Source organism: Cloeon dipterum, chromosome 2 (assembly GCF_949628265.1).
Source record: "Cloeon dipterum chromosome 2, ieCloDipt1.1, whole genome shotgun sequence".
Lineage (NCBI taxonomy): Eukaryota > Metazoa > Arthropoda > Insecta > Ephemeroptera > Baetidae > Cloeon > Cloeon dipterum.
In genome coordinates, this window is record NC_088787.1 from 25,737,106 (window position 1) to 25,765,048 (window position 27,943).

Genomic DNA, 27,943 nt, shown 5'->3' on the forward strand with positions numbered 1-27,943 from the left:
CTGCCCATCAGATTATTAAATACATGACAAAGCTTTAGAGGATTTAAAATTAAAATCGGTAATAAAAGATCAGAACTAGATTATAATAGAAGAGACTCTTTTATTATACATGGATAAAGTAGACCCGAGCACTGAAAAAAGACAAGATTACCAATACATATTCAACTTGAGTAGAAAGGTTTGCAGTTGAAAAAGAAAAACACAGAACTCAGGCTTACGATACCATTCAGATTGGCTAATATATTTTAGCATATTCGTTTGTTCCCTTTAACTCATATCCGTAGTTACAGCAAATTTATGTGGACTGATTATATAAAATATTGAAAATATAACAAAACAGAATCTCATTTTCATAACCCAATCATTGTTATTTTTGTTCCACATAGCTGGCAGTCCACCTCAAACATTTCCAGGTCTCGGGTCTGCGAAATTTAACAATAGTGCATCATAATATGAATAAATTTCTTGATTAAGATTAGCATCATCCTATTTTCAACTACAAATTCAAAGAACTCACTTTGCATTCAGAATTTCAAACGTCAGCAAGACTGCAAGATAGTATAAATTTAATCATAGATGAGAACAAGCATAAAATGACTGACTTCACGAAAGAAGGGCAATACAAAATTGCGAAAACGGCCCAAGTAAAAAATCACAATGGAGAGCCAATTTAAGAGTATCTGTAATTTCAACTCAGCAGGGCGTTGTATCAGAAATTTAGGTGTAGGATTACATTTCGCCTTCAAAAAATATTCAAACCCAATTTGGTTTGCTGGAAAAAGGAATGCTGCACAACGATAGTGTGTTTTCTCACAATTGCACTCAAACTTCGGGTACAGATACCCTAGGTGTTCCTGATCTTCCCTGGAACGTAGTTTTTGTCAATAACGGGATCTTGCAAGAACATGTGGAGGCAGCGTTCATTCTGAGCCAAGGGATGACCAGCAATCCTGAAAAGGTTCGCCAACATTTAGCACAACAACGACAATGAGCTGCTGAAACGCAGCTTTTTTCTAGTCATAGGTCAAGAAGAACGCTGCTTTGAACTTTGAAGCTACATTAATTGACAAGAAAGAACGTCTAATCGATGAATCAGCGGAAAAACTAATCTCGTGCTTTCCTTACTTGTTGACAAACTGTTCCAGTCCTTTCCTTCTCTCCTCGATGAAGTCTTCCTCGAAAATGCCGTCGTCACCCCGGAAGGGCAACTGTCTTTTCCACGCTTTGCCTGGCAGAGGAGGCACCACAATCTGATTTAAATAAACAAGTAAATAATCAGTAATTACGGGTTCTCGGGCACGCCCCCACGTACAATTATTTTCCCAATAAACTGTTAAAATTAAGTAACCTCAAAAGAAAATTAATAACATGGGTTCATGACTCACTTTGCTGTCGCGCTCAAGCTCACTACGCAGCCACTCAAAGTCGCTGTAGCGGCGCCGCACACTCGACTCTTTCGTCTTAAAGACAGGAAGGTTGGTCTGCAAAAATGGCGTTAGCAGTTGAAAAGTCTGCCCACCGGCACACTCAAAGGTCAACCATACCTTCATGCGGACCTCGTAGTCCGAGTACCGCTTCTTGCCGACGCCGTGCGTGATCGGGTTGACGACGTCGATTTCCAGAAAGTTTGCTGGCGCCGCATACGCGTCGTCCAGCGTCTGCTTCTTAACGTTGAGCCGTCGCGTCGCGTCCGCCGTCGTCTCGGCCGCCATCGTTTCTATGTACTTCGTCTGTGTGTCCGACTTCTAGTGGCCGACCGACTCCAACTAATACACCCCTTCAAGCCCCGTGATTTCCTACGCAGCGTCACTCGGTTGTCTCGCAATTATATCATCCGACGGGAGGACGGAGAAAACCAAAACAGCGGCGACCGACTACGGCTGGTGACTCCTCCTTGTGGGCAACAGCGGATGTGGTGCTAGGTAGGAGAGAAGGGAACGGAGAGGGGTATGGAACTTTGAAACTTAAGCTTTATAAGGCATTACCCAACAATGATCACCAAATTATCATAAAATTATGTATATGTGTGCATAAAATAAATATTTTCTTATTTGAGCAGCAATGTTCGTCATTTTCTATCCTTAATTTGAAGTATTTCTTCTTGCTCCTTTTTTATTCTGATTTGCCTTTATTAATACAAGGGTGGGGGTAATCAGTGGCGCGCGCGAATGGAAAAAATGATGTGGAACCAGGCAATGCAAAAATTGCAAGTCCCTTGATTAAGGTATTATTCGTAGTTTATTACCTATTTGGTGAAACAAATAATTATTAGCTTGAAACATTAACTGTCATTAAGATAATGTAAAGTAACGTGTTGTTCAAAAGCTATTTGGCCATTATGTCCTCAACCCACTTTAACGCTCATTTTCTCTATAATTTAATGTTTTTGTTGTTTATTCCTTGGTGAAAATTAAAATAATATGAAAAAACTCAAGTTTGCTGTCGGAAAATCAGTTATGGACTATGGGTGATTTAAAGTCGAATCGAAACAAAACGTGTTATAAAACGTTTTAAACAACTTCATAAATTATTTCTTTAGCACTAGAAAAATGTGTAAATTTGGTAAATTTAATGCTTTGAATACACATGACTGTTAATAAAGTGTTTATTATTACAATTTCAATTTCAAATTTCACCCGCAAGGAATTTTTGGAACCTAGGTGGGGACAATTTCTAAGACGTTTGAGATGTCCGCTTTGTGTTTTCTCGTAATTATGGTTCATGAATCCCAACTGCTAGAAATTGTCAAGTTACAAATTAATATGAGCAATCTATAGACATATTAAAATAGGAAAACGTGCCTAATTCATTCTTCAGATTTTATTTTCCTGTTTAACAGCTTCAAGACATTACATAATGAGGGTTTGATGCGTATTTAATATTTACGCGTCGATCATCATAAAAAATAAATGAATAATATATCAAGATAATTAAGACACAAATTGCCGTGGTCACACGCAAAGCTGACAGCACGGAGCGTTTAATATAAATAAAACTTATTTTAAAAAACGCACGATGTGATTGGAAATATTAACTGGATTTAATCTTGAACGATCTGTCATTTATGATCATAACTGAATATTTTAACTCTTCCATGTCTTAAAACTAAATATTAATTATTATGTAGATAGTGAGCATAAACTGCATTCATGCTGCTGGAGTAACAACATTGGCCTGTACGTAAAAACCAATAGCGAACAACCCCTACAGCGCAGTAGAGCTAAACCTGTTGAAAGTCCGAAGCACATCATTTGATTTTTTATCATTGAATAAATATTTTTGCTTATCCTAAATATGATAAATAATTGCACTTCTTGGAAAGCTGACAGGTTTGTGGTTCCATTCCTATTTAAAATGAGTACGAGTTATTTGGTTGATTGATTTATTTACGTTTTATAATAAATTATATTCATTTTCTTTCTGGTAAATGCTCATGAAGTAAAATTCAAATTTCAAACATTAAAGCGAATTATTTACTTCTTTCAACGACCAAAGCATTAGAAATGCTGTTTCTCTCTCTTTTCTTCTTTTACGCAAAATGACACATCAAAAGATCACGTTATATACTTTTATTTAGAAGCAGATGAGTTACGGTATAATATAGAGCTCATGCTCGAACAATGGGGTGAGCGTACTCAGGTCTGCTGTCGGAAACCTCCTGTCTGAGACCTAGAGGAAATAGTACTAGTGTACATTTGAAATATGGGCAAATACCCGCGTGTGCATGCAATACGATCTCCTCTTGGCGAGTTTCCATGGCAACTTTGACAGTGTTACTTGACGCCCTTAGCATATTTCATGCACCTCTCTCGTTGCTGGTGAAAGGTGGTTGTTGGCTCGTATCAATTTTATTGTCACCCTCTGCTCTTGGTGGCGCAAACGATGGCGAAATCAGGAAAGTCGCTTAAGTCGACGGGCTCGAGTCGGCTTCTGCTGCTGAAAGGCGCTCAAGAAAAAGGAGAAAACTTGGATAGCGAGCGCAACGACAATTTGATGGCAAATGACTACGACGCGCCGCTCAAACTCACTGAACTGGTATACTTGCGGCACGCATAAGAATGATTCGAAGGCGTACTAAAATGAAATTGGCATCACAGGAATTGCGAGAGGAAATCGTTCGAACTCTCACCACGTTTGATCCCAACGCCCCCAAATACCCCGTGGAGTTTTGTTTCAAAACGCAGGGTTTCGTCCCGAAAGAAAGTTACAATCACTTTTTAGTGCATCTCAATGTCGCATCGACCTGTCTGCATAGAGATTCCGAAGCTGCTCAAGAACAACTAGCAAGAATGCAAGATCCAGGTTCTCCAGAATCGGGTAAAAATATTCCTGAGAAATTAACTTCTCTTTTAAAGCATCTTGTTAATTGTGCAAAGTACTCTGTAGGGCAATTATTATTTATAAGTATTCCAGTTGCATAAAAAAATCAGCAGATATGTTATTAGAAGTGAAAAAGACTAAAATATAAAGAACATACATATTTTAGGAGCCAAAAGCAAGGCGCCTAAAATTGGCACAAGTACCTCTGAAGAAAAAGTAGAGGAGGAAGAAGATGTGGAGGCTGAGGGCGGTGCGCCTGCTGAAGAACCAGGTTCAGAAAAGCCGGACGAGGCTGCCGCGGAGGCAGAAATAACTCCAGATCCCGTGGTGGTGGCACCGGCACCGACGCCAGTTCCGGTTTCGGTCCTGCCGCAGAAAAAGCTGACGAACCAGTTTAATTTTTGCGAAAGAGGCTCGTTGACGGTGAACAACCCCTCAAGGGTGAGATTTACGGCCGTGCTAAAATTTGCTTTTGACAGTCATTCTCATGCCCCGCTTTATTCCTTAACGGACTCTTGAATCACAGGAGATTTTCACGCAAACAAACCCACCGCCGCGAGTGACTTTTTCGGCAAACGTCACTCAATGGGGAATTTACGACGCATACATGGAGGAGCATGCTGAGCAGCAGGAGAAGGAAAAGGAGAAAAAAGAGAAGGAAAAGGCAACCCTTGCACCGCAGAAGAAGGAGGAAACCAAGAAGGTCGAGGTTGTTCAGGTTAAAAATGCCTCCTGCGCTCCAGAGGGGGCAGCTAAGATTTTAGAGAGAATGACCAACCAAAATACGTACGATGAAATCATACAAGGTGCATCCTTAGGATTTTTAATTTAACTAGATATCTTAGAAAAATTAATTTAATGCAGATTTCAAATACTGGGAGGATCCTTCCGACGAGTTTAAAGATGAAGAGGGTACTCTTTTACCACTTTGGAAATTCAGTTGTGATCGGGCGCAAAACTACACTGTTACTAGCATTTGTTGGAACGAAAACTGCCCTGACATGTTCATCGCTGGCTATGGTTCATGTAAGTCATTCATTGAAATTCAAACAGAAGGGCTTGTGCTTGTACACAAGGTTTTTTCAAGAACAACTAATTTCTAATATGAAAGAATTCGGCTTTAAAAGATTTTATCGCATTATACGGCTTATTGCAAGTTATCGAGTACCTCTCAGAAACTTTATCAGTCATAAATTCTACAGTCGACTTCAAAAGGCGCAAGGCTGGACTGATGTGCGTGTACACGCTGAAAAACCCATCCTATCCCGAGCACCTGGTGTTCGTTGAGTCGGAAGTGCTGGCAGTGGACATCCACCAGAGCCAATCAAGCATGATTGTTCTGGGTCTTTTGGATGGTAATATAGAGGTTTATGATCTGACGAAGAGCAGCGAGATTCCACTGCATAGCAGCAATTCGGTAAACAATAAACACACTGCGGCCGTTTGGCAGGTAATTGAATGTAAAAAAGAGGCGCAAAATATAAATGAACGATTCAGGTGAGATGGAGCAAAGAATCAAATCAGAGTGAGATGACTATCTACTCAATATCAGCCGATGGCCAAGTTCTGAGCTGGTCCCTCATGCAAAACGAAATGATCAAAATGACGCTGATTTCTCTCACATTTCCGACCGAACCGATTAATTCAGACGGCACTGCTTGCCCTCTGATCGGTAAAAGTACTGGAGGGAAAATTTTCTTTTTTTTTCGATTACTGGGATTTTCAGGCTGTGGCAGTGCCTTGGCGTTTCACCCTACGGAAAATAATATATTCTTAGTTGGAACGGAAGAGGGTCGGATCTACAAATGCAGCACAGCATACACTTCAATTTTCCTATCTGAATCAGAAGCACACTACATGCCAGTGCAGCAGGTCGATTTCAACCGCTACAATCCCTCCGTCTACGCTTCCTCCAGTGGCGATTGGAGGGTGAAAATTTGGGAGGACGATAGAAAGTGAGATGGTCTTCAAATTTATTTTTCAAAATAATTATTGAACAGATGAAGGATTATGTAATTGAATTTTCTCTCAAACGTGGAGAAATAGTCTATTTAAAAAATAAGTGAAAACCGTAAAAAATTTGGCATATTAAATATTTTAAAAAATTATGCCATGATTTCAGGGAGCCACTCTTCGAATTTGACCTTGGTTCACCTGTGGAAGACGTAGCCTGGGCGCCATACTCAAGCACCGTTTTGGCAGCAGTTACGGCGGACGGACGGATTCATGTGTTTGACTTGAATGTTAACAAATATCGGCCACTTTGTCAGCAGGCAGTGACTCAGAAAAAGAAGTGCAAGCTGACTAAAGTTTCCTTTAACCCAAAACACTTGATATTAGTCGTTGGGGACAGTTTGTGAGTTATATTATGAAATTTGATGGAGCACAGATCATCGAAAATTTTTTAGTGGCTGCATATCCAGCATGAAATTGTCACCCAACTTGCGGAAGAAACAGAAGCCACCAAAGAAGGGAATGGTTGTTGATCACGACACGCTGGAAAAACTAAAATTGGATAAGCTTCTGAGCTTGGTGCGCGAACCAAACAAACCCATCATGGTTTTGGATACAGAGAGCGCGGCTAATTGAATTAGGAATAAAGTGGTAATCAAAGTCTGTGTGCAACTTATATTGGTAAATGCTTCAATTACAATTTTTATTTTTTGAAGACTTAAAAACTTTTACAAGAACGAGAGGTTTACTTGATGAATCTGTTATTATGCCTGGGTTAAATATCTGATACTTTCATGCTAATTAGCAAACAAGTGTGAGTTCTTGCCTCCAGTGAGCTATCACAAGTCATTATTTTATACACAAGTCACTTATGTACAAACAAATAATCACAGATTTTTAATATTTAAAAATCGAAATACTTAGCTGCTGAAAAATATGGCAGGGTTGGGTATATATTCCTCATAATATATGGCACAAAAATGGCAACAAATGTCTTTTTTTCATCTATAGATTACTAAATTTTTTAGTGAAGAAATATAATCCTTCCTAGTAATTAATATGGCTGCGGAGCCTTGTTACTAATATCTTCCAGTGAGAGTACATAATCGTAGTTATTTTCAAAAGCTAAGGGTGATCTAGCCGAAGCACTTTTTAAAAGGTACATATTGCGTTGTTTTCAAGTCGAGAGAGCATAAATTTACTCATTGGATTGGAGATTCAGTCTACTCATTCGTTCAACTTCATTAAATGCGGGTTCGGATACTGGGGGTTTTCGATGGCACCCTTTCCGAATTTGAGTTCCAAGAAGTCACGCACGTTGTTTGGCGCTGAAACCTTCCTACCTGCAAAGCTGATGGATGAGATCGGGTGCAGGAAGTGCTCGGGAAACTCGCAGTCTTGCGGGTGGGTTGGGAACCAGAAGTCCTTAGTCATCTTGCCGTCCGGGGTCGAGCGGAAAGGGAAGATGTCCACGTGCAGTCTGTTAGACTGACTGTAGTGCACCCGGAAGAACGCACCCTCCGAAGGCTGAGCTTTCTCCCACAGGAAGCCTTTATCATCCACCTAAAATTATTTTGGGATTTTCATTTACTTTAATTTCATATCAAGCATTTCTGTGTCAATATTTTAAATTAAAATCAGTACTTTAGCTGCAGAGCATGTATTAAAACGGTCATTGTTAGAGAAAAGGTTAAAATAATTAAAAAAGGCAAAATAATGGATTTTTTTTTAAAAATTCCTCAATCAACTTTTGATGAACTTTCCATTAATTTGACAGGTAATACTGTAACTTATGCTAGGAAAGATGATTTTAGGAAGTTAAATAATTAATAAATTGAGAGTATAACGTTGTATCATCCTTCTGTTAGAATAATTTTCGTGTCAGTCCAGTCTAAAGCCAATCAACAAATGCAATGTTATAAGCTGAAGAATATTTAAATGACTGTTGACAAAAAATAATAAATTTTAAAAACTAAAATAATTGACTATGTGGACTATGAAAATGATTTGTTTTTGGCGTAAGAATAAGAAATCAATAGAAATAGGCAAAAAAGTAGAAATCAGCAGTAGTATTAAAATACAGTCGTTAACCCTCTTTGAAAATAAATATTTCTCTGGTTTAAAGTTCAAAAGATGGGTGTATGATGTTTACCACTGCTCTGGTGGATGCCCGTGTCAGCCAAGTAGACCTCGAGATGTCATCTTCATAGATGCCAATGTCCACGTCGTAATCCCAAGGGATAATGTCGTTGTGTCGCATAGCACCGAGCAAACTGCCCCCTTCTAGCCAGTACCTGACGCCGGCCTCCTCCAGGGCTGAAAACACATGCCTAGCGGTCTTTCTCAGGGCCTCCAAGCAGCATGGAGGAGTCCAACGACCAGACATCAAGTATTCAGGAGTGTCATCGACCACCTAAGAATTAAAAAAATTTAATATGTGATGGTTTTCACCAGTGCACTGATTACCGTTCCAAAGCACCTTTGACTCTTCTTGCTGCAGCCATACCACTCAACCTTTCCATTTTCCCTGATGACCTTTTTGATTCCTAGCTCTTTAAATGCCTTTATCCGCCTCTTGTTGTCGGCGCTCTCTGCTTTCCACTGCAGATGGCCAGTGTTGTAAAGAACTCGGCCATCTGGGAAAGCTTTTTCTTTCACCAGTCTAACCTTCAATAAAAATCAAATTAACCGTCATATTATCAGCAAATAATATCACTGATGATAAAATTACTTTTTCTCCTCTAATGGACATCTGGAGAAAGAAAATTTCTGGGAAAGGCCGCATGAAGGGATCGGGAAGTTTTCTCAAGGTCTCGGTTCTGAGCAGAAGGGCGTGCTTGCCCAGCACAGAATCACACAAGGCACCATGCTCAGCTTTCTTCAGGTGAACGGTCCACTCCTTGACGTTGAACTCCTGACTCAAGCACAGCGGTGCCTCTGAGTAGCCCTCTAAAGGCACTGCCAGGGTGTACTTGTCTTCTTTCTCAGCCTCGTCAAGCAAGCCCTGCAGGAAGTCCTGTGAGGGCAGTCGGACCGAGTCAGGGAGAAACAGGACGAATTTTGTCTTGACATAGGCCAAGGGGTTTCTCTCCTCAAAGGACGAATTAAGGTTGATGTTTAGGGCGATTTGGCGCAGACTTTGGATCGGGGTTTCAGCAGGAAAGCGCAAGGGCGGGTACACAGGGGCGTCGCTCACCACCAGGACGTTTGGAGGGGGCTGGATCTAAAAAACAAACAACAAAATTATGTAATTGATAGAGGTTCACAGAAAAAGTCACTTTTACCTGCGACAGAAAACTATCAACACTTTTAACGAGGTCGTTGTCAAAAGGCTCGAATTGCCGGAAAATCAGGGTGACCGTGTGGTGCACAGGAGAGGGTATTGGCTTCTGTTCGGCGACCTTGCTGGCCGACGAGTTTAGGGGCGAAACGAGCCTGTAAATGTTGTAGAAAAGCAGCAGGTTCAAGACGACCAGGGCCACCTTTGTCACTCGAAATCGCATTGTGATTCAGGGTCGGCTCCTCTCCTCGTCCATGTCAACGAATTTGGCCTTGTCGACGCCGAAAATGTGGATGCAAACCGGCCCAAGGGCAGGTTTTGTTGTGCTCAGCTGCCTGGGTTGGTCGGCAGGGGTTGCGACGGCCACAGATGATTGCCGAAACGCCGCCGCCGGCAAGCGCGCGAGTTTCGTTCATGCGGCTGCCTAGTGCCTAGTGCCTGGTGCATGCTGCCTGCCTGCCTGCCTGCCTGGCGACTGCGAATACCGACCACACCCCCCTCTAAAAGCCTGCATGGGAATGATTATTGTTACTGCCTTCTGGTTTTGTTCGCCACCTCATCTCAACTTTCAAGTTTGATTTCACAAAAACACATCGGCAGATCGTGGTGAGTCTCTTTGTTACTAACTCTCGAATAATCTATAATGATATTGGTGCTATTTTCTCGCGGAATCATATCGTAATTAAGTTGTAAATTGAAAGACGTTTCCGCAGTGTGGCATTATATTTTTAAGTGTGCTTTTGTGCTATTATTAAATGGTGTCGCATTGTGTGCAATAGTTTTTTGTGCTTGCCCTTACACTTTTGCACTGTTGCACCATTATGATATTTGCGTCTGCAATCTTGATACATATAGCAAGCGCGTGACTACGCCGTGGGCTTTTTATCTGCTTTTTCAAACATTAACGTCCATCATACTACGATATTGTATGCTTTTTAGGTATGATATTACACACCTTCCAATGCCTTCTGGACGATAGTCTAGATTTTTTAAATGCAACAAACTTTTGGAATTCAAGTTTTTTCCACTTAAGAAAATAATTATTTTCTCAGCGCCTCGAGCAGCCTGTAGTTGCACCGGTCTGTTATCATTTTCCATTTTTTCCATAATTTATCTTTTAACGAAAATTGGCAAAAAAAGGCAAAAATCCCTAATTGACCCAATATGAAATTTATGGAATAAGACTAGACCAATAAAATTGTTAAGAAGTTTAAAAAGGAAAAATACATAATAATCTTGTTTGGAATATTTATGATATATTTACCAAGATTATACTACCGCAGTATTGAATTATAATTTATTTTATTTTTTCTGGCAGATTTTTTTAATAACTTCAATAATGGCCGTAAAGTCTTGGAAACATTCTTAAGAAATTGCGGTTTTCCCAATATGATTCTGAATCGCATCTAATCAGCATAAAAGGAGTGCTCTCGGCCTATCCCTGCTTTAGATTTTTCGAACATGCATTATTCTACCATAAATAGTAGAATAATTCGTGTTTGGTTGATTGAGTTGCCAAGCTTGTGCATCAATTTAAATTAATTAAAAAAGGCTTTAGTGGCTTTTTTGCAATTTCTTTATCTGGTTTCTGGTCGGCAAATAATGGAGCTCAAATTCCACCCATGTGGTTGCAGCGCATTGGGCTGTGTGACGACAGTTAGACATCATTATTCTTAATTAATCTTTGGAAGCTGTAGAATTTTTTAATCAATGTTATGCTTTGAAAACAAATTATCATTACCAAAGTGTTTTTACACTAAACAATGCACTGACATGGTATCGGCCGACCAAATCTAAGCCACGGCTGGCGGCTGCTAGCTAAATGAGCGACAAACAGCTAGCTCCGGCTGCCGGCGGCCAGCTTAGAAATAACACGGCGGAGTTAGCCGTGGACGCACTTGCCTACCTGCCGCCAGCCAAAGAATTTAATGTAGATAAACCTTAAGAACAGTAATAAAGTGGGTCTGTGGGAGATTAAAAACAAACTCTCGCTCTAAAATTGAAACTTTGCTGTTCAATTATTTGGGTTGACGTGATCACGATCACAAACAATTTATTCATGTCTGATGGCATTTCAGGATCTTCTGCTGACTAATTTTGAGTTGCAAATAAACAATGAGTGGGGAATATTCAAGTATAAATTCAAATAGATCGGGAAATAAATTCACTAAAATTTCAATGTAGTAGTCGCCGAGTGTTGTTAATAATACGACAATATTATTATGCAACCAGCTCGGCATCAAGGCTAAGCAGGTTGACTATTTCGCTGCACACATGAAGATTAAAATGAAGAGGCTGAAATAAAATTTATCAGTGAAAATTTGGCCACCTTTATCCCGCAAGCCGTTTTGTTTTTAAGTTATCAAAGTATTCAAAGTTTTTGGTATATACGTAACAAAAACATTTCTTGATTGAATCAAAATTCGAATCCATTAAATTATAAATCACAATTAATAGTGAGCAAATCAAAATAATTATGGAAACGATTTATTGCTTTACTACGGATTTTTTTTATTTGAAATTGAAGCAATTTTCATATCAAAAAAGAAGTTTAATTTAGGCTTGAGTCGATTAAAGGTCAAACATGAAGCCCACTGTGATTGACGGCGGCTTTGGGACGCAATTAGCCAGCTATTTGGGTTCGTGTGTGGATGAAGACCCTCTTTGGAGCGCCAGGATGCTGTCCACCCACGCAGATTTGGTCATGAAGGTGCACTTGGACTTTTTGAAAGGTCAGCGGTGAAACACGCTTAACTGCTGCGTGCGGTTTTCATTGCGCTTTGTGGCCAACAAAGTTTTGCACTTTGTGTTTTGTTCTCAGCTGGCGCTCAACTGATTCGCACAAACAGCTATCAAGCATCGGTCGGTGGATTTGTAGAGCACTTAGGCCTGAGTGAGGTGGAAAGTCTCGAACTCATCAAGAAGTCTGTCCAGTTGGCACAAACTGCTGTTCAGAAATACAAAGAAGAGAATGACGCAGGTAAATTGGCCACACAAATCATTTTCAAAGTGGTACATTGGGCGACTAAATTCATTGCTGTTATTTGGTAATATCACTGAAAAAGAAAATGGTTTTGCTTGATAATTTTTGAACCTCTGACCCTTAATTTTTAATTAAAAACAATGAACATATTTTGGTGACCCTGGGTCCTTGACAATTCATACTTTTTTGCTTGATAAAGTTTTCAGTAAAAAATTGAAATGACTTGTTTGAACTCACATGGTAATATAAATATGTTTGTGTACGAGGAAAATTCTAACAAGCATATATATAATTATGCTTGTGAAATCAAAATTATATGTAACATATTGCTTTCAATAATTTTATCTATATATGAATTGCTCTGCATTGCAATATTGTTGTTATTTTTCGAGGGAGTAGAGGGTGCTGTGACCTTGGATAAGAACATTTTTTCTTAATTATATTTACTGCAGAGTAAAAGCTATTGTTCTCTCTCGTCTTTAATAGAAGGCGTTGAAATAAAATCGAGAAAAAATCGCGTGGCCTCCATTTCCTTGTGCGAGCGAGCCACCACATCGGGGAATTGTCACGCGCGTTTAACCTATGACCTAAAGCGAGGCTGCATAATCCGCGACTAAATCACCGCGTGTCGCTTTGCAGTAATAATAATAGGCCATAAAACATAATCATCATTTGTATTCGTGTCGCAGCGCCCGCTGACATCCCGATCTTGGGATCGGTGGGTCCGTACGGAGCCTGCCTGCACGACGGCTCCGAGTACTTTGGCTATGAAGGGATGCAGCTGACCCTGGAGCAGTTGATCGACTGGCACCGACCCAGAATTCAAGCCCTCGACGAGGCCGGGCTCAAAGTGTTGGCGGTCGAGACGATCCCTTCCCTGCTGGAGGCGCGAGCTGTTTCGCACCTTCTCAAAGAGGAGTTTCCTCATCTCCGGTTTTGGCTTTCTTTCTCATGCAAGGTAAGGAAATATTTTTTCATTCTAAGCTTGAAACGGAATGTGTTGGGAAATCATCGATTCAAATTAATAGATACCTATATATGGCCAAAAGAAAATTAACAGAATGTTATAGGTTTTTTGCGAAATTTGATATCCACATGGAGTAGTAAAATTTAAAATCCAGTTAAATACTTCAACATTAAATTTTTGTTACTGAAAAACAAATGTTATAGAAATAATTACATAATTGAAAGAATTGAGAATAAGAAATCTAAGTAAGGGAACTATTGAATTCACTGGTGCTAAATATTAGAAGGGTGTCAAATGTTTTTGAGGTTTGGTGACACTTGTCTGCAGGGTTGATTGACCCTAGGAGGAGAACGCGTTGACCGCAAAAGTGGTATGTCGACGCCGGCTTGCAGCTCTCAGTGCGGATTTGCTCGCGCTCTCGTGCGTCGCAATCTGTCACACAACTTTCGCACTTTTCCAAAAAGGCAAGACGTCACGTCTCAACTCAACTGTCGTCGGCTGGAAGACGCAGCTTTTTAGAAATGAATTTTGGTGTTTCTCTTAATATTTTATTGTTTTTGTTAAATTTTTCAATTCATACACCTGATCTTTTATATTGTAAAACTATAAATATTTAGTTTGAAATAAGTTGATTTGAATTTTTAACTCGTAGAGGAAGGCATTGCTGATGATGGAGAAATATTCGGACTTGTCCTCGTTGGTAGAATTTGTACCTGAGAACCTAACCCATGATTATTGGATAGAAAATTATATTTATTTTTTCTTATGCAGTACGTGTTTCAACAATTAACTTATTAAAATATAATAAAGTGCAATATCCATTTCATTTTTTTTTTAAATTAGCAATTAAATTTACAGTCATATAACGTGACAGTGCTTTTTTAAATAGAAATGTATAATCTCATGAACAGAGTGCCAGTTGGAGCTGAAACACGTTGAGAAAAATAAATATATTAACTTCAAACAAAGAGGACAAGTCTAATTATTTATCAAAAGCGATTTTTTCCATCCAATTCTCCAGAGCTCTACCATGAAAGCAACATCTAATTTTCATCCCGCTCCCACAAATTATGCGTGTGATTTCCCTGTATTAACTGCTGATTGCCCTACATACCAAATTACAATGGCATTCCTTTTTCAAGTAGACACTGGACGCGAGAGCATTCCGTTGCATTCCATTGTTTGTAATCGTAAATTTAATGTAACTCACTTCAATACGGGCTCACTGTGCATTGACGGTTAATTGTGTTATATGGTACAAAGATTGCCTAGCGCGTAGCTGGCAGCTCGCGAAACAAGGCGGTGAATCAAATCTTAATTAAGCTTTAATTGCTTTCATTTCACGTTGCTCGACAGGACGGCGAAAGAATATCTGAAGGCACCTTAATTAAAGATGCAGCAGCCGAGTGCTGGCAAATTGCCTGTGCGCAGCTGGAAGCAATCGGCGTGAACTGTGTGCATCCTGCTTACGTTTCATCCCTGCTGAAATCAATTAAAGAAGCTAATTCCAGCATACCTCTGGTTGCCTACCCCAACAGCGGAGAGCAGTACATCGCTGGAAAAGGGTGAGCAGTTTAATTTGTCCATTTTTCATTATGCTTGAAGCCCCGGCCTCGTCGTTTTAATTATAAAGCGAGAGCGTGCTCTTTTGTAATTTAAACTAATTGCTAGGAGAACGTTGAGTAATTTTATTTGGCCAAAAATTTATGTCGCGATGACGGATTTCTTTCGGCGAAACCGCCAGAGGGAAAGCTAAAATGGCATGCTTCACTGTAGCACGATCCTTGTGAAATTTGAGTCTGTTGAAAGTTCTTGTGCTGCCTTAACTGGGGATTTTGAAAATATTGATGTTGAGTAAAGCCTGAATTCTTGGCTTTTTGCTTTTAAGAGTTTGAACCAACATTTTTCATCTACAAAATTTCATTTTGAACAATAAAAAAGTAGCCCGGACTGCATTTGTTGACGTTGTTGACAAAGAACGATAAGCAGTGCTTTCTTTTTGTGTTAATAGCACAGTAATTTTATCACCGTATTATTGCGTTTCGTTCAAATTGCGTTGTTTGACAGAGCAAATGAAATTTTCCATAATATATTCCTTTCATATGAAAATGTTTTGTGTTTCTTAGAATGCCTTATTTTGCAAATTTGTATAAATTTAAATTTATTTTGATGCTATTATTCTTGCAATTTTTTTCATGTTTCCTGCTTATTTTTTATATTTAGAATGAAAAATAAATTATTGATTACATGATCTTGGTGCGCTATTGGTTTTTCAAGCATTATCGCAATGGAAAAGAGTTTATATATAGAGCCAAAAATAAGACTATTTTTCACATCCTAAAGCCTGTGTATTATTTAAAGATGAGAATAGAATATATATCTTCCTCACTCTCTGCTCCCGGTTCGCCTTTCCCCAAAGCAAAACAAATACTGCGGATTTTTGTCCAATATATGCGCATTGACAAAAGAAAAGTTCGCGGACTGAAAAAGGAGGAAAAACAGCCCCTAATCCCGCTATATATTCTTCTGGAATCAGGAGCAATGCGTCCCCCCAGCTCCCGCCAAGCGTGGCATCCCTCTTATTCTCTCTCTTGGAAAAAAGTGGGAAAGCAGAGAAGGAAACGATACACACGTGTGTGGCAGTGCATGCAGACAGTCAAATTACGTTAGAATGCAGTCGGCGCGAAAATTTAACACAACCAGAGTGTCTCACGGCGATACGAGGTACCAAAGAGACTTCCCGGACTTTTTGTTTCCCTCGAGTGATGGTAATGATAATTTCGTTTCATCTTTGAGCAGCCGAGCGACCTCTCAGGCCTCGCGTAGCACGCCCTGCAAACCAAATGACTCTCTTGCCAGTCTTGGTCACCAGTCGGAATTGCAAGCGCGCGTGTTGAACGTGCTGCCATCAACAAAGAGCAGCCACAACATATATTTCAAATGCTGAATGCAACCACCTCATTCATAATTTGGTACGCTCCGGAAAATATTTGAAGAATCCAGTGAGCTGTTTAAGTTAAGAAAAACAATTTTTTTGAACAGTTTCTACATTTTAAAGAACAATTTGGTCAACACTAATTTTTCGTTAAATGAAGAAATATTTTCGCACTGTTATATTATTTTCTTACTGGCGCGAAAATTGTATATTATATTTTGCATTTTGGGATTATAAGAGGAAAATTTGGCTTTATCTCGGTTTGTTTTTGACAATTTCATAACTCAAACGTTCTCTGTTGGCTCTCTTTTTTACTGCAACGTTATTTTCACTTTTCCTGAAAATATCTGCAAACCGGACACGGGAGTTCAGCATCGTTAATGAGTCTAAAAAACTCTATTGAATTAAAATGGTTCCAACTGCAAAAACAGTAACATCCCTTTTCACTGAGGGCTAAGCCGATTTTAATAAGGCGTCAGTTCAAATATACAGTGATGAATAATATATGGTTTAAAGTGACAAAGAAAATTTTTCCGTAAATCCTACTATATTCACTTTGAGGCGATTTTGTTACGTGTCCGCCCACGCATCTCGCTCTGTTGGACAAATACAAAGAGCATTATTATTCAACATATATCTAAAACGTTTTAAAACGGTCGACGCGTAAGAGGTCCGTTGCAAAGTTTGCCGTGCTGCGTGAAGTGCAAATGGCGGCGGAAAAGAAGCAAGGGAGCAAAACGAGCAAAATGAAACCAAAATATATATCCCCTGATAAAATGGGCGCACGCAATATTATTCCACTCGCGACATTTCCATCACATAAAAGGAAAATTAAGAAAGTTCTCACTGCGAAGGGCCTATATTTTAAATGGGCTATATCGCACACTACACTCGCTTTCGCTCTCTCGCATTTTTGTGCGAGGGTGCAGAGAGGAAAATTGTTAATTCCACGCGCCTGCTGCCGACGCGAGCAGTGCGGATTTTGTTACACACGCACGCAGCCCAGCAAAAACAAGCCTTGTTAATGAGAAAGAGAGCGGCGGATGGAATTTTCAGCTGAAATGGCATGCACAGCTCTGGGCGCGCCAATGGCTCAATTCATTATTGTTTCAGCTGGCAGGAGAACGGGGAGAAAGTGTCACAATTTGTGCAGGAGTGGCTGCCCCTGGGAACTCGATTTGTAGGAGGCTGCTGTCGCACCTACCCGAGGGACATTGAAGAAATATTGTCGCAAGTCGGAAAAATCTCAGCAGCGGATCCGTGAACTCACTTTCAGCGCGGCACCAGCGGTCGTGGGCGGAATCGGGGAGGATCTATGTGCATCAAATATTAAAATATTTTTATGCTTCAAATGCGTGTGATTCCTTACAGGGTTGATACTTTGCAATAGAAATTAGTAAATAAGACGCTCGATTTATAGTTTAAGATGTCAATACTTAAATCTTAACAAGTAATATTATTTTAGTTTGGAGAAGCATACATTTAACTTTTGTTGTAATTTAATGTTGAAAAAACGCGTTAAAACCACCTTTTTCTGTTAAATAAAAATTACTGTTGTAGACCTATTTATTTTATTTCCATTTCTTTTTAGCTCTAGATATCTACAAAGTGTGAAACCAACACATTTTCGCAACTCTAGAATAGTCGTGTCTTAGAAACTGCGCGCAAAACGTGGCCTTATCCTATTCTCCCTGTCTTTATCTTTGTGATGCATGCTAATATATTGAGCGGTGATCTTCGCCTGCTCCGTCGCTGCACCTAACTGGTTTTTTATTCAGACGAGTGAGTACACACACTTAAAAACTTTCCTCCCTCCTCTTGGCCAAGGGGAAGAACTTTAAACAGCTTCTCCGTAATTTAAGAATGTTATCTTTGCAAAAGGAATAGTCCCTGCAGAAGAAGGAGGAACGCATCTTTCTCTCGCCTGCCCGCACACTCGAGAGAAAAATGCGAGCGGGGACCGGGAGAAAGTTTTGTTGGTTTGAACTCGCAAAGTGAAAAAAGAAATCTTGTGACACCGCCAATCTTGAATTCCGAACTTCCTAGCAACTTTCTCGGAATGGGAAATGGCAATTATTATCTTGTGTGAAAGTTGCACGAATAGTGTTCTTGTACGCCGGTAGTTTTTCTCGCAGCTGGAATGTATCTGATGAAAATAAATTTTGAGAAAAGAAACGTAAAGAGTTTTGAGACTTTCATTTTTAAAATGCAAACCGGAGGGAAGGAGCATATAGACTACCTGCTCTACAAAGGTGTTAACAGTGTTGCATATCTTTGCTTCACATCACGTGAACGCAACACTAGAAAATTATAAGAGTGTCTTACGCTGAGAAGGAAGAAAATTTCTATCGCACAATAAATCCGTCCCTTACCTTGTGTAATTCCTTTGGATATTTTGAAAGAAAAAAAGTAATAAAGTTTAAGGAAAATTGCGCTTTAATTCATTATTTTATATTACAATACCTCTTAAAAATCTTCATAAAAATAATTATTTGAAGTCAATTGCTTGAAGCAAATATATAAATTAAGAGCACTGATTTATATGTATTTCATTTAATAACTGTTAATAATGAACATCTATAAGACATAATTTGAAGGATACATAATTATTTATGATATATAATGGATTTTATAATGCTCAGAGTTAAAAAAATTTAAATTTTCTAAGAAATGTATAGTTTTTACGATTTCAAAGATCAATTTAATTGAGAATCCTCATCAAAAAACAAATTTGTAGCTGCTGCCTTTACATAGCCAATAGGGAATTCAAAAATAATTAAATTATTAAATAACCAATGCGCCGTAATTTTTTTCTTCCCATTGCTAGAAGCTTTCCATTACTTACACAGGTTTACATTTGAATACAGAAAAATGATTCGCAACTTGAGTGCTCTCGGCATCTCCCTACACTTTACCGCACTTTTCAACTTTTTCTGCGTGGGAAGCGACAGACAATTCATGAAAGCGAAATGAGGCAATTGGCATCGAAGACGGAGACGCTATCCACACAGTAGGAATGGAGAATTTAAAATTATGTCAATTGCCAAAGAAAGCAAACCCCTTTGCTTTGTTCACCGCTGGCCTTGCTCCTATAAAGAAGTCTTATTAAAAGTTGCCGTCATCAGAGAGAAAGGCTCTAAATCATCTCCTTTTCAGAGCAGAATTTCAAAGCGCCCTGCTCTTGTTATTAGCTAGCTAGAAAGTAATCAAGAAACAAAAGTTTGACACTCCTTTATTTGTCGTATTTTTGCCACCCTTTATTCCGATTCAACGATTCATTTTGGCCACAAGCCTCTTTTTTATTATATTTCCTCGCAAATTTTCGACGAAAACAAGTTTTTTGCTCAGCCAACGTGAGTGAGTATAAATAAAAAAGGCTTGGACTCTGAGCGCATTAAAAAGACCGCACGGAGAGACTGAGTGACCACCGCGGTCCACGCGGGCATCACGTGGCGGCGCGCGGGACTTTTACTCGGTGGTCGCAGGCAGCATCTCGTCATCGCACACACATTATCATCTTTGATCCCGGCCGAGTCCGTCGCAGGCATGCATCATCATAACAGCGTGAATTATTGTTAGTGTTGGTGCACCGCTGGAATATTAAACACCACTATTCACACGTCGGGATTATTTGCAGCCGCGATAATTGCGGGCGAGCGAGCGAGGTGAGTTGGTCCACAGATGGAATGGATGGTCACACACACTGCTGTCACTGCAGTACTCCTCTCCCTGCGCACCCACTCTGTATGTAGAATTGCACGAATACATGCGAGCGAGCGAAATGGTTTCGGGATCAAATGCTCTCTTGCTCGATTAGTTGTCTCGCGAGCGCTTTGACACTCCATTTGAGCAAATTAATGCCCTTGGAGTTGGCACCGCGTGTGCGTTGTTTGTGCGCCTTTTTAAATCTGCTGCCTGCAGCTCGGCTTAACGCGGAATATCGCTTAGCTTGGTTGTTGTTGTTGTTGCTGCTGCTGGTTGACGTGTTCCTCGGGCACAAACCGATTTGCTCAGGATCACCTGCGGAAATTTAGTGCTCTATGCAAGGAATTTGTTTTAAGCCACCTGTCTGCGGCATGCTAGCGCTCTTGAATTTCGCAGAAGGAATTACGCGCGTGGGTCGTTCTTGCACAAATGGATTTCTCAATTTACTCGAGTGGAGCATTACAATTCGGGGCTTGTGAAACAGTACAAGGGTTTTGGAGAGGCGCAGCAACATGATACTGGGAGGTGTTTTTTGTCCTTGTTGATTTTCTAGACCACCCATGATGAGACTGATTGAGAAATGAAAACAAACGCTGATGGCGCAATATTTTTCTTTGACTTTATAAACCGGGAAAGTTGGCTGTTTATAAGCAATATCTGAATAGTGTTCTTTCTTTCTTTAAATGATGTTTTTATATTTTAGCACTATTTAAGGTATGACAAGTTTCCATCTATGTTAAAAAAACTTGATTTTTTTATGTATCGATCATCTATATGCTAGTTTCCCATGGAATTTACTTTCTTAGATTTTAGTATAAGCTAAGTAACAATTGTACTCGATTGAACCGAAAAAAAATCCATTTTTGCTTTTTAAGATCTTTCGTCACCTGTTCTTGAACGCGTACATGCCTCTGAAATATCGCGTTATTGGCAAAGCAAGCAAGAAGTGCTGTTTTAGTCTCAAGAGGGCTCGGCTTACACTTTACCCGAGGCGGCAAATTGGAAAATTCGCCAGCAATCTGTGAGACAAAAAATCTCTGGGAGGCTTCACAGAATTTCATTATTCGTCCTCAGGGAGGAAACTTGAATTAGATTGCTGGTGAGAGTTGCTTACATTTAGCGACAAAAAATTATCGGATCGTATGTGTGTGTGTGTTTGATCTAGATATGTTTGTACCTAAGCAGTGCATTAGTCGAATCATATTGTCCATGCACGTCTCACAGTTTTTCCCCAATGTCCCTGATTCTAGCAGCGCGATAATTTTATGGGTCAAAAGTTCGAGCAACTCAATGCGCCGATATCAGCCTCTTATTTATTATGAGAGTTCCACTTTTTATGGTTGTTTTCACACAAATAAAAGAATTTTCTGGCAAGTCTGACAACGACGACAAAGTCCCTCGACAACAAAAAGTCCCCTGGGGGGAGAAATGCGGAGTTCGTAGACAGCGAGATTAACGAAGGCAGCACAACTGAGACTGAGCAAGGTCTAATTTGGACCACTTTTGCTAAAAACGCATTAGGCGCGTGCTTGTTGTTCTGTTGCTTCGGCTGCGGTCCGCTCTGATGAGGAGGTTTAGTTTCGCATGTCAACCCAAAGCAAATTGACTGTCTGCCTCGTCTTTGCTGCTCGAATCCCCATTGATGATGGCTCGATCTCTGCTTGAATAGAGAAATGGAGAAGGGTGTGGTTGTCAGTTTATTTATAGTCCGACTGATGAGAATGTTCGATTTTCCAAAATATCAATGACAATCCATATATTTTTAACGAGGATACCAACGGAAAAAGAGGCAAATTGATCAATTTTTATTCAGATTACTAAAACAACTCATTTGTTTGTATACATTTTGCCTTTGCTCATGTTATTTCAATTGATGTTATTCTTTGGCAGTAATTATTTCCATATGAACAGTAAAAATATTAATATATAGCCAATAATTGTAAACCCGACGGGTCCGATTTGAATTGTTACTGAGTGAGGATTATTGGGAGCTTACAACCAAAAATGATTAAATAATGAAAATTTGCCATCCAGGGTAACCGCTCCAATTGACATGTATTAATATTGAATAATCATTGATTTTTCGCTTCTGCTGACATGAAACTTCCACAAAAGAGCATTTCACCACGGTACGATGATTTGTAATTTGACTTTTGGCAGTTCCAGGAGCCATTCTAATAACAAGCGGGCCATCGACGAGGAGAAACGAGCCGACAAGCAATAATAGTCTCGGCGGCTTATTGCTTGGTGGAAATGCTGGCTGGAGCCTGCAACGACAGCATCTAGGCCTTGGCGGTGCAGTGGCAGAGATATAGCAAAAGGGAGAGATGGAGGCGCCGGGAATGCCTTGGGAGGAACGGCCCTCGGAGCTGCCCATCGAGATGCAGTTCAACGACGGCCACGTCGTCGCAATCGTTGGCTTCTCCATTCTCTTCGTAATATCGGCGATTGGCAACATCTACGTCCTCTACAGCATTTACAAGTCCGTGTGTCCCCCTGCGCTTGATTTCCCTCCATCCACCTTTATCGCCGATTTTCTTCTTGCAGGAGTCCGACCAAGAGACACATGAACTTGATGCTATCGCACTTGGCTGTGGCCGATTTGATGGTCACATTCCTCATGATGCCCATGGAGGTAATTGATTTATCTGCCTCGCTTTTTGCACTGGCAGTCTGCTCCGCTCGGACTTAATGATGGATGGTTCCTTTTTCCGCCTCCGTTCCCCCTCGCCCCAATAACCGGCAGCCTCTCTCTCGCCGTTGGTCCGGCCGGTGTGTGTGTGTGAGCAGGCCGCGATATTTTTACAATGCTGCCATAAAAGAATAATGATTACCTTTCGACACACAGCTTAAGATTGCGCAGCCGAGTGAAAAATATTTCTTGCCCACTCCGGTGCATTGGAAGCGGTAATATCTCTATTCAGCCGTTTTTTATGGCATCGCTGAGGCATTAAACGCCCCCGTTTTCGAGCGTATCGCTCACGTGCACCAAATGCTACAAAAGAGTCCAAAGTAGGAAACACGCGTTCTCGCTTGTCGTTTTTGCTTTAAAAGAGATTGCTGCGAAAATTTGCTTTGTGCTGAGGCCGCATTTTTATTAAACCATGCTTGATTGCTTCTTTTCTTAAATATAAATACGATAAACTTGATCGATTAAATATTTTGCGTTGCTACAAAATAACCAAACAGCATACTCCCAGAGAGGTCATGAATTTTAATTTGACTTATCCACTTTTTTAGATCGGCTGGGCGATGACGGTGGCATGGAAAGGCGGTGACCTGCTGTGCCGACTCATGTCCTTTTTCCGCACCTTCGGTCTCTTCCTCTCGGGATTCATGGTCATGTGCATCAGCCTGGACCGCTACTTCGCAGTGCTGCACCCGCTGGCGATGTGCGACGGAAACCACAGGGGACGCCTCATGATCGCAACAGCCTGGCTGGCCAGCGCCGTCTTCAGCCTCCCGCAGGTGCTTTTTTGCTTCTCCGACCAGCCTACATATAAACCTCTTTGCCTCCGTTGAAAAGCCGTATTAAGCCCCTTCCTTGATGCTTTTCTTCGTTCATGGCCCTTACTCTCCTGGGGAGACTTATGCTATGAAAAATTCATAAATGCACAGCCCGCTTTTGAAGTCCCTGAAATTAATTAGAATTGTTTACGAGAGATCCTTGCGAAAATCCTCCTTTGTTTGCACTCAAATTTTATTTAGGCTGCAGGAGAGGTGCCCAAATTTGGAGGTCGTCTCGTAATTTAAGCTGACGTGCTGCTTCGAGATGCGGCAAGCTGGTCCAATCGACTGACACGCGCGTTCTATGAGCAGCATCCCTTATGTATTTATTGATCTGGCCAAACGACATGAAAAATATTTTACCGCAATTTCCTTTTCGCATATAACAAGCCATTTTCAGAGAACTCAACTCGTGTGATAGGAAGCTCGTTTAGCTGCAGCGCAGGGAAATGTGCGTCAGTTTGCTTTCAATAATTCAACCTTGATGAGCTTAGCTCACGTCACAAGAAGAAGAGACAGATGCAGATGCTGAAGGCTGAACTTTATTTTACTTTATTTGTGATTCTTGCATAACATATAGTAAAATTAATATTTCAGCTCCCTTCCTTTTTAGCCAAAGTGAAAAGCAAAAAGCGTCAAAATAAAATAAAAGCCCTCAGAGCCACCGCTATTGTACGAGTATTTATTCCATTCCTCTGGAGCAGAGCGCGCAAATTCCTCGGTGATAAATGCACCGAAAATCGCGAGCTCCAACCTCTCTTTCTGCCGGGCCGCTTCCAGTCCATTAACGCAAAAGAGCGGCGCAAAAAATATAAACGGAGGAAAAAGCGTGTCGAGGCTGAAAGCAGCAGCAGCAAACAGCCATCGTCGCGGCCGTCCCCCTGTCTTCGCGTAGCATGCATGTCACCGCGGGAGATTTATCATTTTCACTTTTTCCTTGCTTCCCCAGAAAGACTGCTCATGAGGTGAAGCGTCTTGTTGGCAGGTGTTTGTATTTTCCGAGATGCGGCATCCCGAGCACCCGTGGTACACGCAGTGCGTGACGTTCCGGGTGCTGCCCACCCACGGCCAGCAAGTGGTCTATTCGGTGATCGGTGTCGTCACCATGTACATTGCGCCCCTGGTCACCATCATCTTCTGCTACTCGGCGATCATCCTTGAGATCTGCAAGCGGGTAGTCGACACAGGTATGTTCCACTCGAGTGATCTAGTAGACCTCTCAGCCAGTCAAAATTCTTGCTGAATAATTTTTACTAAACTGACAGGACTGGGAAGAAAAGTCAATGGGCCATTTTAATTTACGTCAACGATAATAATTATGAAAGCTACCAACAGGTGGCGTCACCGAATATTTCCAATGTTTAGGTTTCTATTGCTCTAAATATCAATCCTGTTACTGTGAATTTTGGCAGTCGAAAGTTTTAATTAGTTAATTGATTTAATTAGTTCACCAAAATCGTGGTAGATCAGTTGAGAAATTTAAAAAAAAGAAAAATCTTTGTTGTCTCTCTCACATTTACACCACTGATTTTTCTTTCAGCAAGTTTTACTAAATATGCATTTTCACGTCTAGAATGCACACTTGCAGGATTGAAATCAAAGTTTCAAATTATCAGTGGCATCGTCTGTTGGTGGATTCAAAAGTACTAAGGATTTAAGCAAATGACCAGTTTAGAGCCTGAAATCTGTCAGGAGTCCTCCTCTGTTTTAGGGGTATTTCTTGAAAGTATGATATGGTAACACACGTAGCAACTAAACTTATATTTTATCTTACGTCTCTTTTAGATCAAATTCATTAAGTTTAAGGGAAATAAGGGAAAAAGAATTATCAAACCACTACATTTTAAATGAAAATGAATTTCAAAGTAGTCATTTGTTGAAGGGAACCATGCATAGAAATAATTACTTTGAGCTATTATAGCAGCCACTTCAATAACACATTGTACCATTATAAATCAAGGGAAAGCCACTCTCGAGTACTAAACATCAAATGATGGCTCCAGGCGAGAAGGACACACAAACAGCAAAGGTTTTATTAGCCCTCTGACCAACCCCGGTCCACAACTGCAAATGAGAGGATGCTTTATGGTAGCCTAGGGATCTAGCCTAAAGTCGTTTTCCCTTTAGCTGGCGAGTGAGTTGTCTCTGACGCTCTTTTTCTCTTATCTGCTCGCTCGGTAGTCTATTTTCCTAAGCTCACATGCACGCCAGATAATAATGGTGTGCGAATGAGACGGCAAAACAAACAAAACAGCGAAAGGTTCGTCTGACACGCCGTGGTGGTAGTGGTGGCGGCGGCACTTCTTTTTACCCTCTCACTTTCAGGCACAAACATACACACCACACTCGTTGTGTCCTACTATTTTTCTGCACCTGCTCGCCGAGTAATTGCCTTTTTCTTCTCCTTCCCCGCTCCTTCCGCTGCAGATGTAAGCAAATGAGAGTCGGTCGCCGGAATTGGATTTCGGCTGGCCTGCTCGCGAGGAATTAAATTCGAGGGTATGCAACCGGCACACCGCGCGTGCACAGCAGGTTGAGGGTGCATTCGAAATTAAGCAATCAAGTTGTGCGTCGGGGAGTGAGAGGGTGGAAACGAACGTATTTATTAGCTTAAATTACCTGGGACGCTGTTTTCTCCGCGTGCTTTGTTTCGGGCGGGGGAACCTTTATCGTCTCGAGAGCGGCGGCGGTAGTTCCCGAGCAACTGAAAACAGCGCCTGAATTCAATGGCTGCTATTATAGCGTGGTTTATTGCTATAATCATAAATGTTTAATGTTTACAAGATTATTGTCTACGGCTCTGTTGTTCTTTTAAGCTTGGAGAGCTTATTGCAGCTTCAAAAGTTTGCCCGAGAGTCTTGTTAAAAGCTTTAATGGTTTTGGATTTACTTCAATTTCTTTTGGATTAATTTTTAACATAACGTTAGCCAATAAATACTATAAAAATTAAGCACGTATAACACAAATTTGATCATTTAATTATAAAACTGATGGGGAAAAAATAAAAAATTGAAAAAATGATGATTTTTGATAGCATCAAAATTGATGAGAAATGAAAGAATTATAATGCGTATCCACTGGTTGTCGTTTATCATTTCAGTTTGTTCGTATTCTCTGATAATAAAAAAACCAAGGCCTATTAATAAGCAACTTTAAATAAAATGACCATTTTTGTGACTGTTGCCCTCAGGTTCAAAGTTGCGACGCTCCAACTCGGCGAACTTGTACAGAGCGAAAATCCACACTCTGAAAATGACGGTGGCCATCGTGACGATGTTCATCGTTTGCTGGACTCCGTACAACATCATGCTACTCTGGTGAGTGCGATCAATCCGCTGCCGGCGGGGAGGATGGGGATTTATTGAATAAACAAACTCGCAAACACATTTCGATTTCATCTGGAATATCAGAAATTTTAATCAAACAGCAGCGATAAAACTTCCTCTTCACTCACAATTGAAAATTGTTTTTGGGCGGAAATGTCAACGGCAAATTGGCTGATGCATTGTTTGCTGACAGGTACTGGATTGACCGGAGTGGTGCATCAGCCGTCGACCAAAAGGTTCAGAAGCTATTGTTCCTGTTCGGCGCCACCAACTCGAGCTTCAACCCGCTTGTGTATGGAATTTTCAGCATCAAAAGACCAAGCTCGGCGGGCCTCGCGCCCCCGAGCACAGCCAAAATTACTACCATATCGAGGCTGAAAAGGCCAAATTCGAGTGAGGCCACGCCGGAAATGCCGCAGAAAATGATGCAAGTCTAGACACGCGCGTGCCTCGAGCTTCAGACCCCGTGGGCCGCAATTTTGTCGAAAACAAACCACAAACTAGTCAGCGAATTCGGAAAAATTGGATGTAATCAGACCTATGCAGTACCAAGATTGATTTCGAATATCCTCATATTTTAGCATTTTGGCCATTGCAGATGGGGGTTCATATTTTGCGGCAACAACAATTTTTCTCTAAAAACGTGAATGCTCTAACCTCAAACTTAAATGACTTGATATATCCCATGAAGTCATAATTAATATATTTTATATTTATTTTGTTTAAAAATATTCATAAAAGGCAAACCACTGCTTAAAAATATTAATTTATTTTAAGATTGGTCAGATAGGTACCATTTATTTTCACTCGAGAATAAGATTTTTGGTCTCTCCCTGAACGTGCAAAAATGTTCAATTAATAAAAAAGCACTTTCCTTTTCCTTCTGCGGTTTTGATAAAACGCGTGATTGTAGTGAGATTTTTTTAATAATAATAATAATCTGAAAATAATAATAATAATAATCTGA

General features: G+C 40.5%; 5 protein-coding genes across 5 annotated transcripts; 3 read left to right on the forward strand and 2 right to left on the reverse strand.

The window, feature by feature from the left end:
• Window positions 1-76: 76 nt before the first annotated feature.
• On the reverse strand, window positions 77-1,906 carry Snx3 (sorting nexin 3). The gene is made up of 4 exons (XM_065479320.1): window positions 1,545-1,906; window positions 1,386-1,481; window positions 1,126-1,250; window positions 77-950 (listed from the first exon to the last, which is right to left on the reverse strand). Exons 1-4 carry the CDS (start codon window positions 1,710-1,712, stop codon window positions 845-847), a joined length of 495 nt encoding a protein of 164 aa, XP_065335392.1. The 5' UTR covers window positions 1,713-1,906; the 3' UTR covers window positions 77-844.
• Window positions 1,907-3,531: 1,625 nt separating this feature from the next.
• LOC135937746 (dynein intermediate chain 2, ciliary) lies at window positions 3,532-6,909 on the forward strand. Its single transcript, XM_065480960.1, has 10 exons — window positions 3,532-4,035; window positions 4,098-4,317; window positions 4,487-4,761; window positions 4,847-5,126; window positions 5,185-5,346; window positions 5,523-5,770; window positions 5,818-5,992; window positions 6,047-6,275; window positions 6,443-6,676; window positions 6,729-6,909. The coding sequence occupies exons 1-10, from the start codon at window positions 3,883-3,885 to the stop codon at window positions 6,907-6,909; spliced, it is 2,157 nt and encodes a 718-aa protein (XP_065337032.1). The 5' UTR covers window positions 3,532-3,882.
• A 37-nt stretch (window positions 6,910-6,946) lies between these two features.
• Window positions 6,947-9,995, reverse strand: LOC135937749 (ribitol 5-phosphate transferase FKRP). Its single transcript, XM_065480961.1, has 5 exons — window positions 9,558-9,995; window positions 9,005-9,496; window positions 8,740-8,940; window positions 8,426-8,686; window positions 6,947-7,836 (listed from the first exon to the last, which is right to left on the reverse strand). The coding sequence occupies exons 1-5, from the start codon at window positions 9,774-9,776 to the stop codon at window positions 7,501-7,503; spliced, it is 1,509 nt and encodes a 502-aa protein (XP_065337033.1). The 5' UTR covers window positions 9,777-9,995; the 3' UTR covers window positions 6,947-7,500.
• LOC135937752 (homocysteine S-methyltransferase YbgG-like) lies at window positions 9,984-18,619 on the forward strand. The gene is made up of 6 exons (XM_065480965.1): window positions 9,984-10,159; window positions 12,131-12,285; window positions 12,375-12,533; window positions 13,226-13,494; window positions 14,860-15,068; window positions 17,552-18,619. The coding sequence occupies exons 1-6, from the start codon at window positions 9,999-10,001 to the stop codon at window positions 17,700-17,702; spliced, it is 1,104 nt and encodes a 367-aa protein (XP_065337037.1). The 5' UTR covers window positions 9,984-9,998; the 3' UTR covers window positions 17,703-18,619.
• A 1,314-nt stretch (window positions 18,620-19,933) lies between these two features.
• LOC135937750 (adipokinetic hormone/corazonin-related peptide receptor variant I-like) lies at window positions 19,934-27,914 on the forward strand. Its single transcript, XM_065480962.1, has 7 exons — window positions 19,934-20,103; window positions 22,304-22,625; window positions 22,691-22,778; window positions 23,384-23,611; window positions 24,636-24,837; window positions 26,841-26,967; window positions 27,170-27,914. Exons 2-7 carry the CDS (start codon window positions 22,471-22,473, stop codon window positions 27,411-27,413), a joined length of 1,044 nt encoding a protein of 347 aa, XP_065337034.1. The 5' UTR covers window positions 19,934-20,103; window positions 22,304-22,470; the 3' UTR covers window positions 27,414-27,914.
• The last annotated feature ends 29 nt before the right edge of the window (window positions 27,915-27,943 follow it).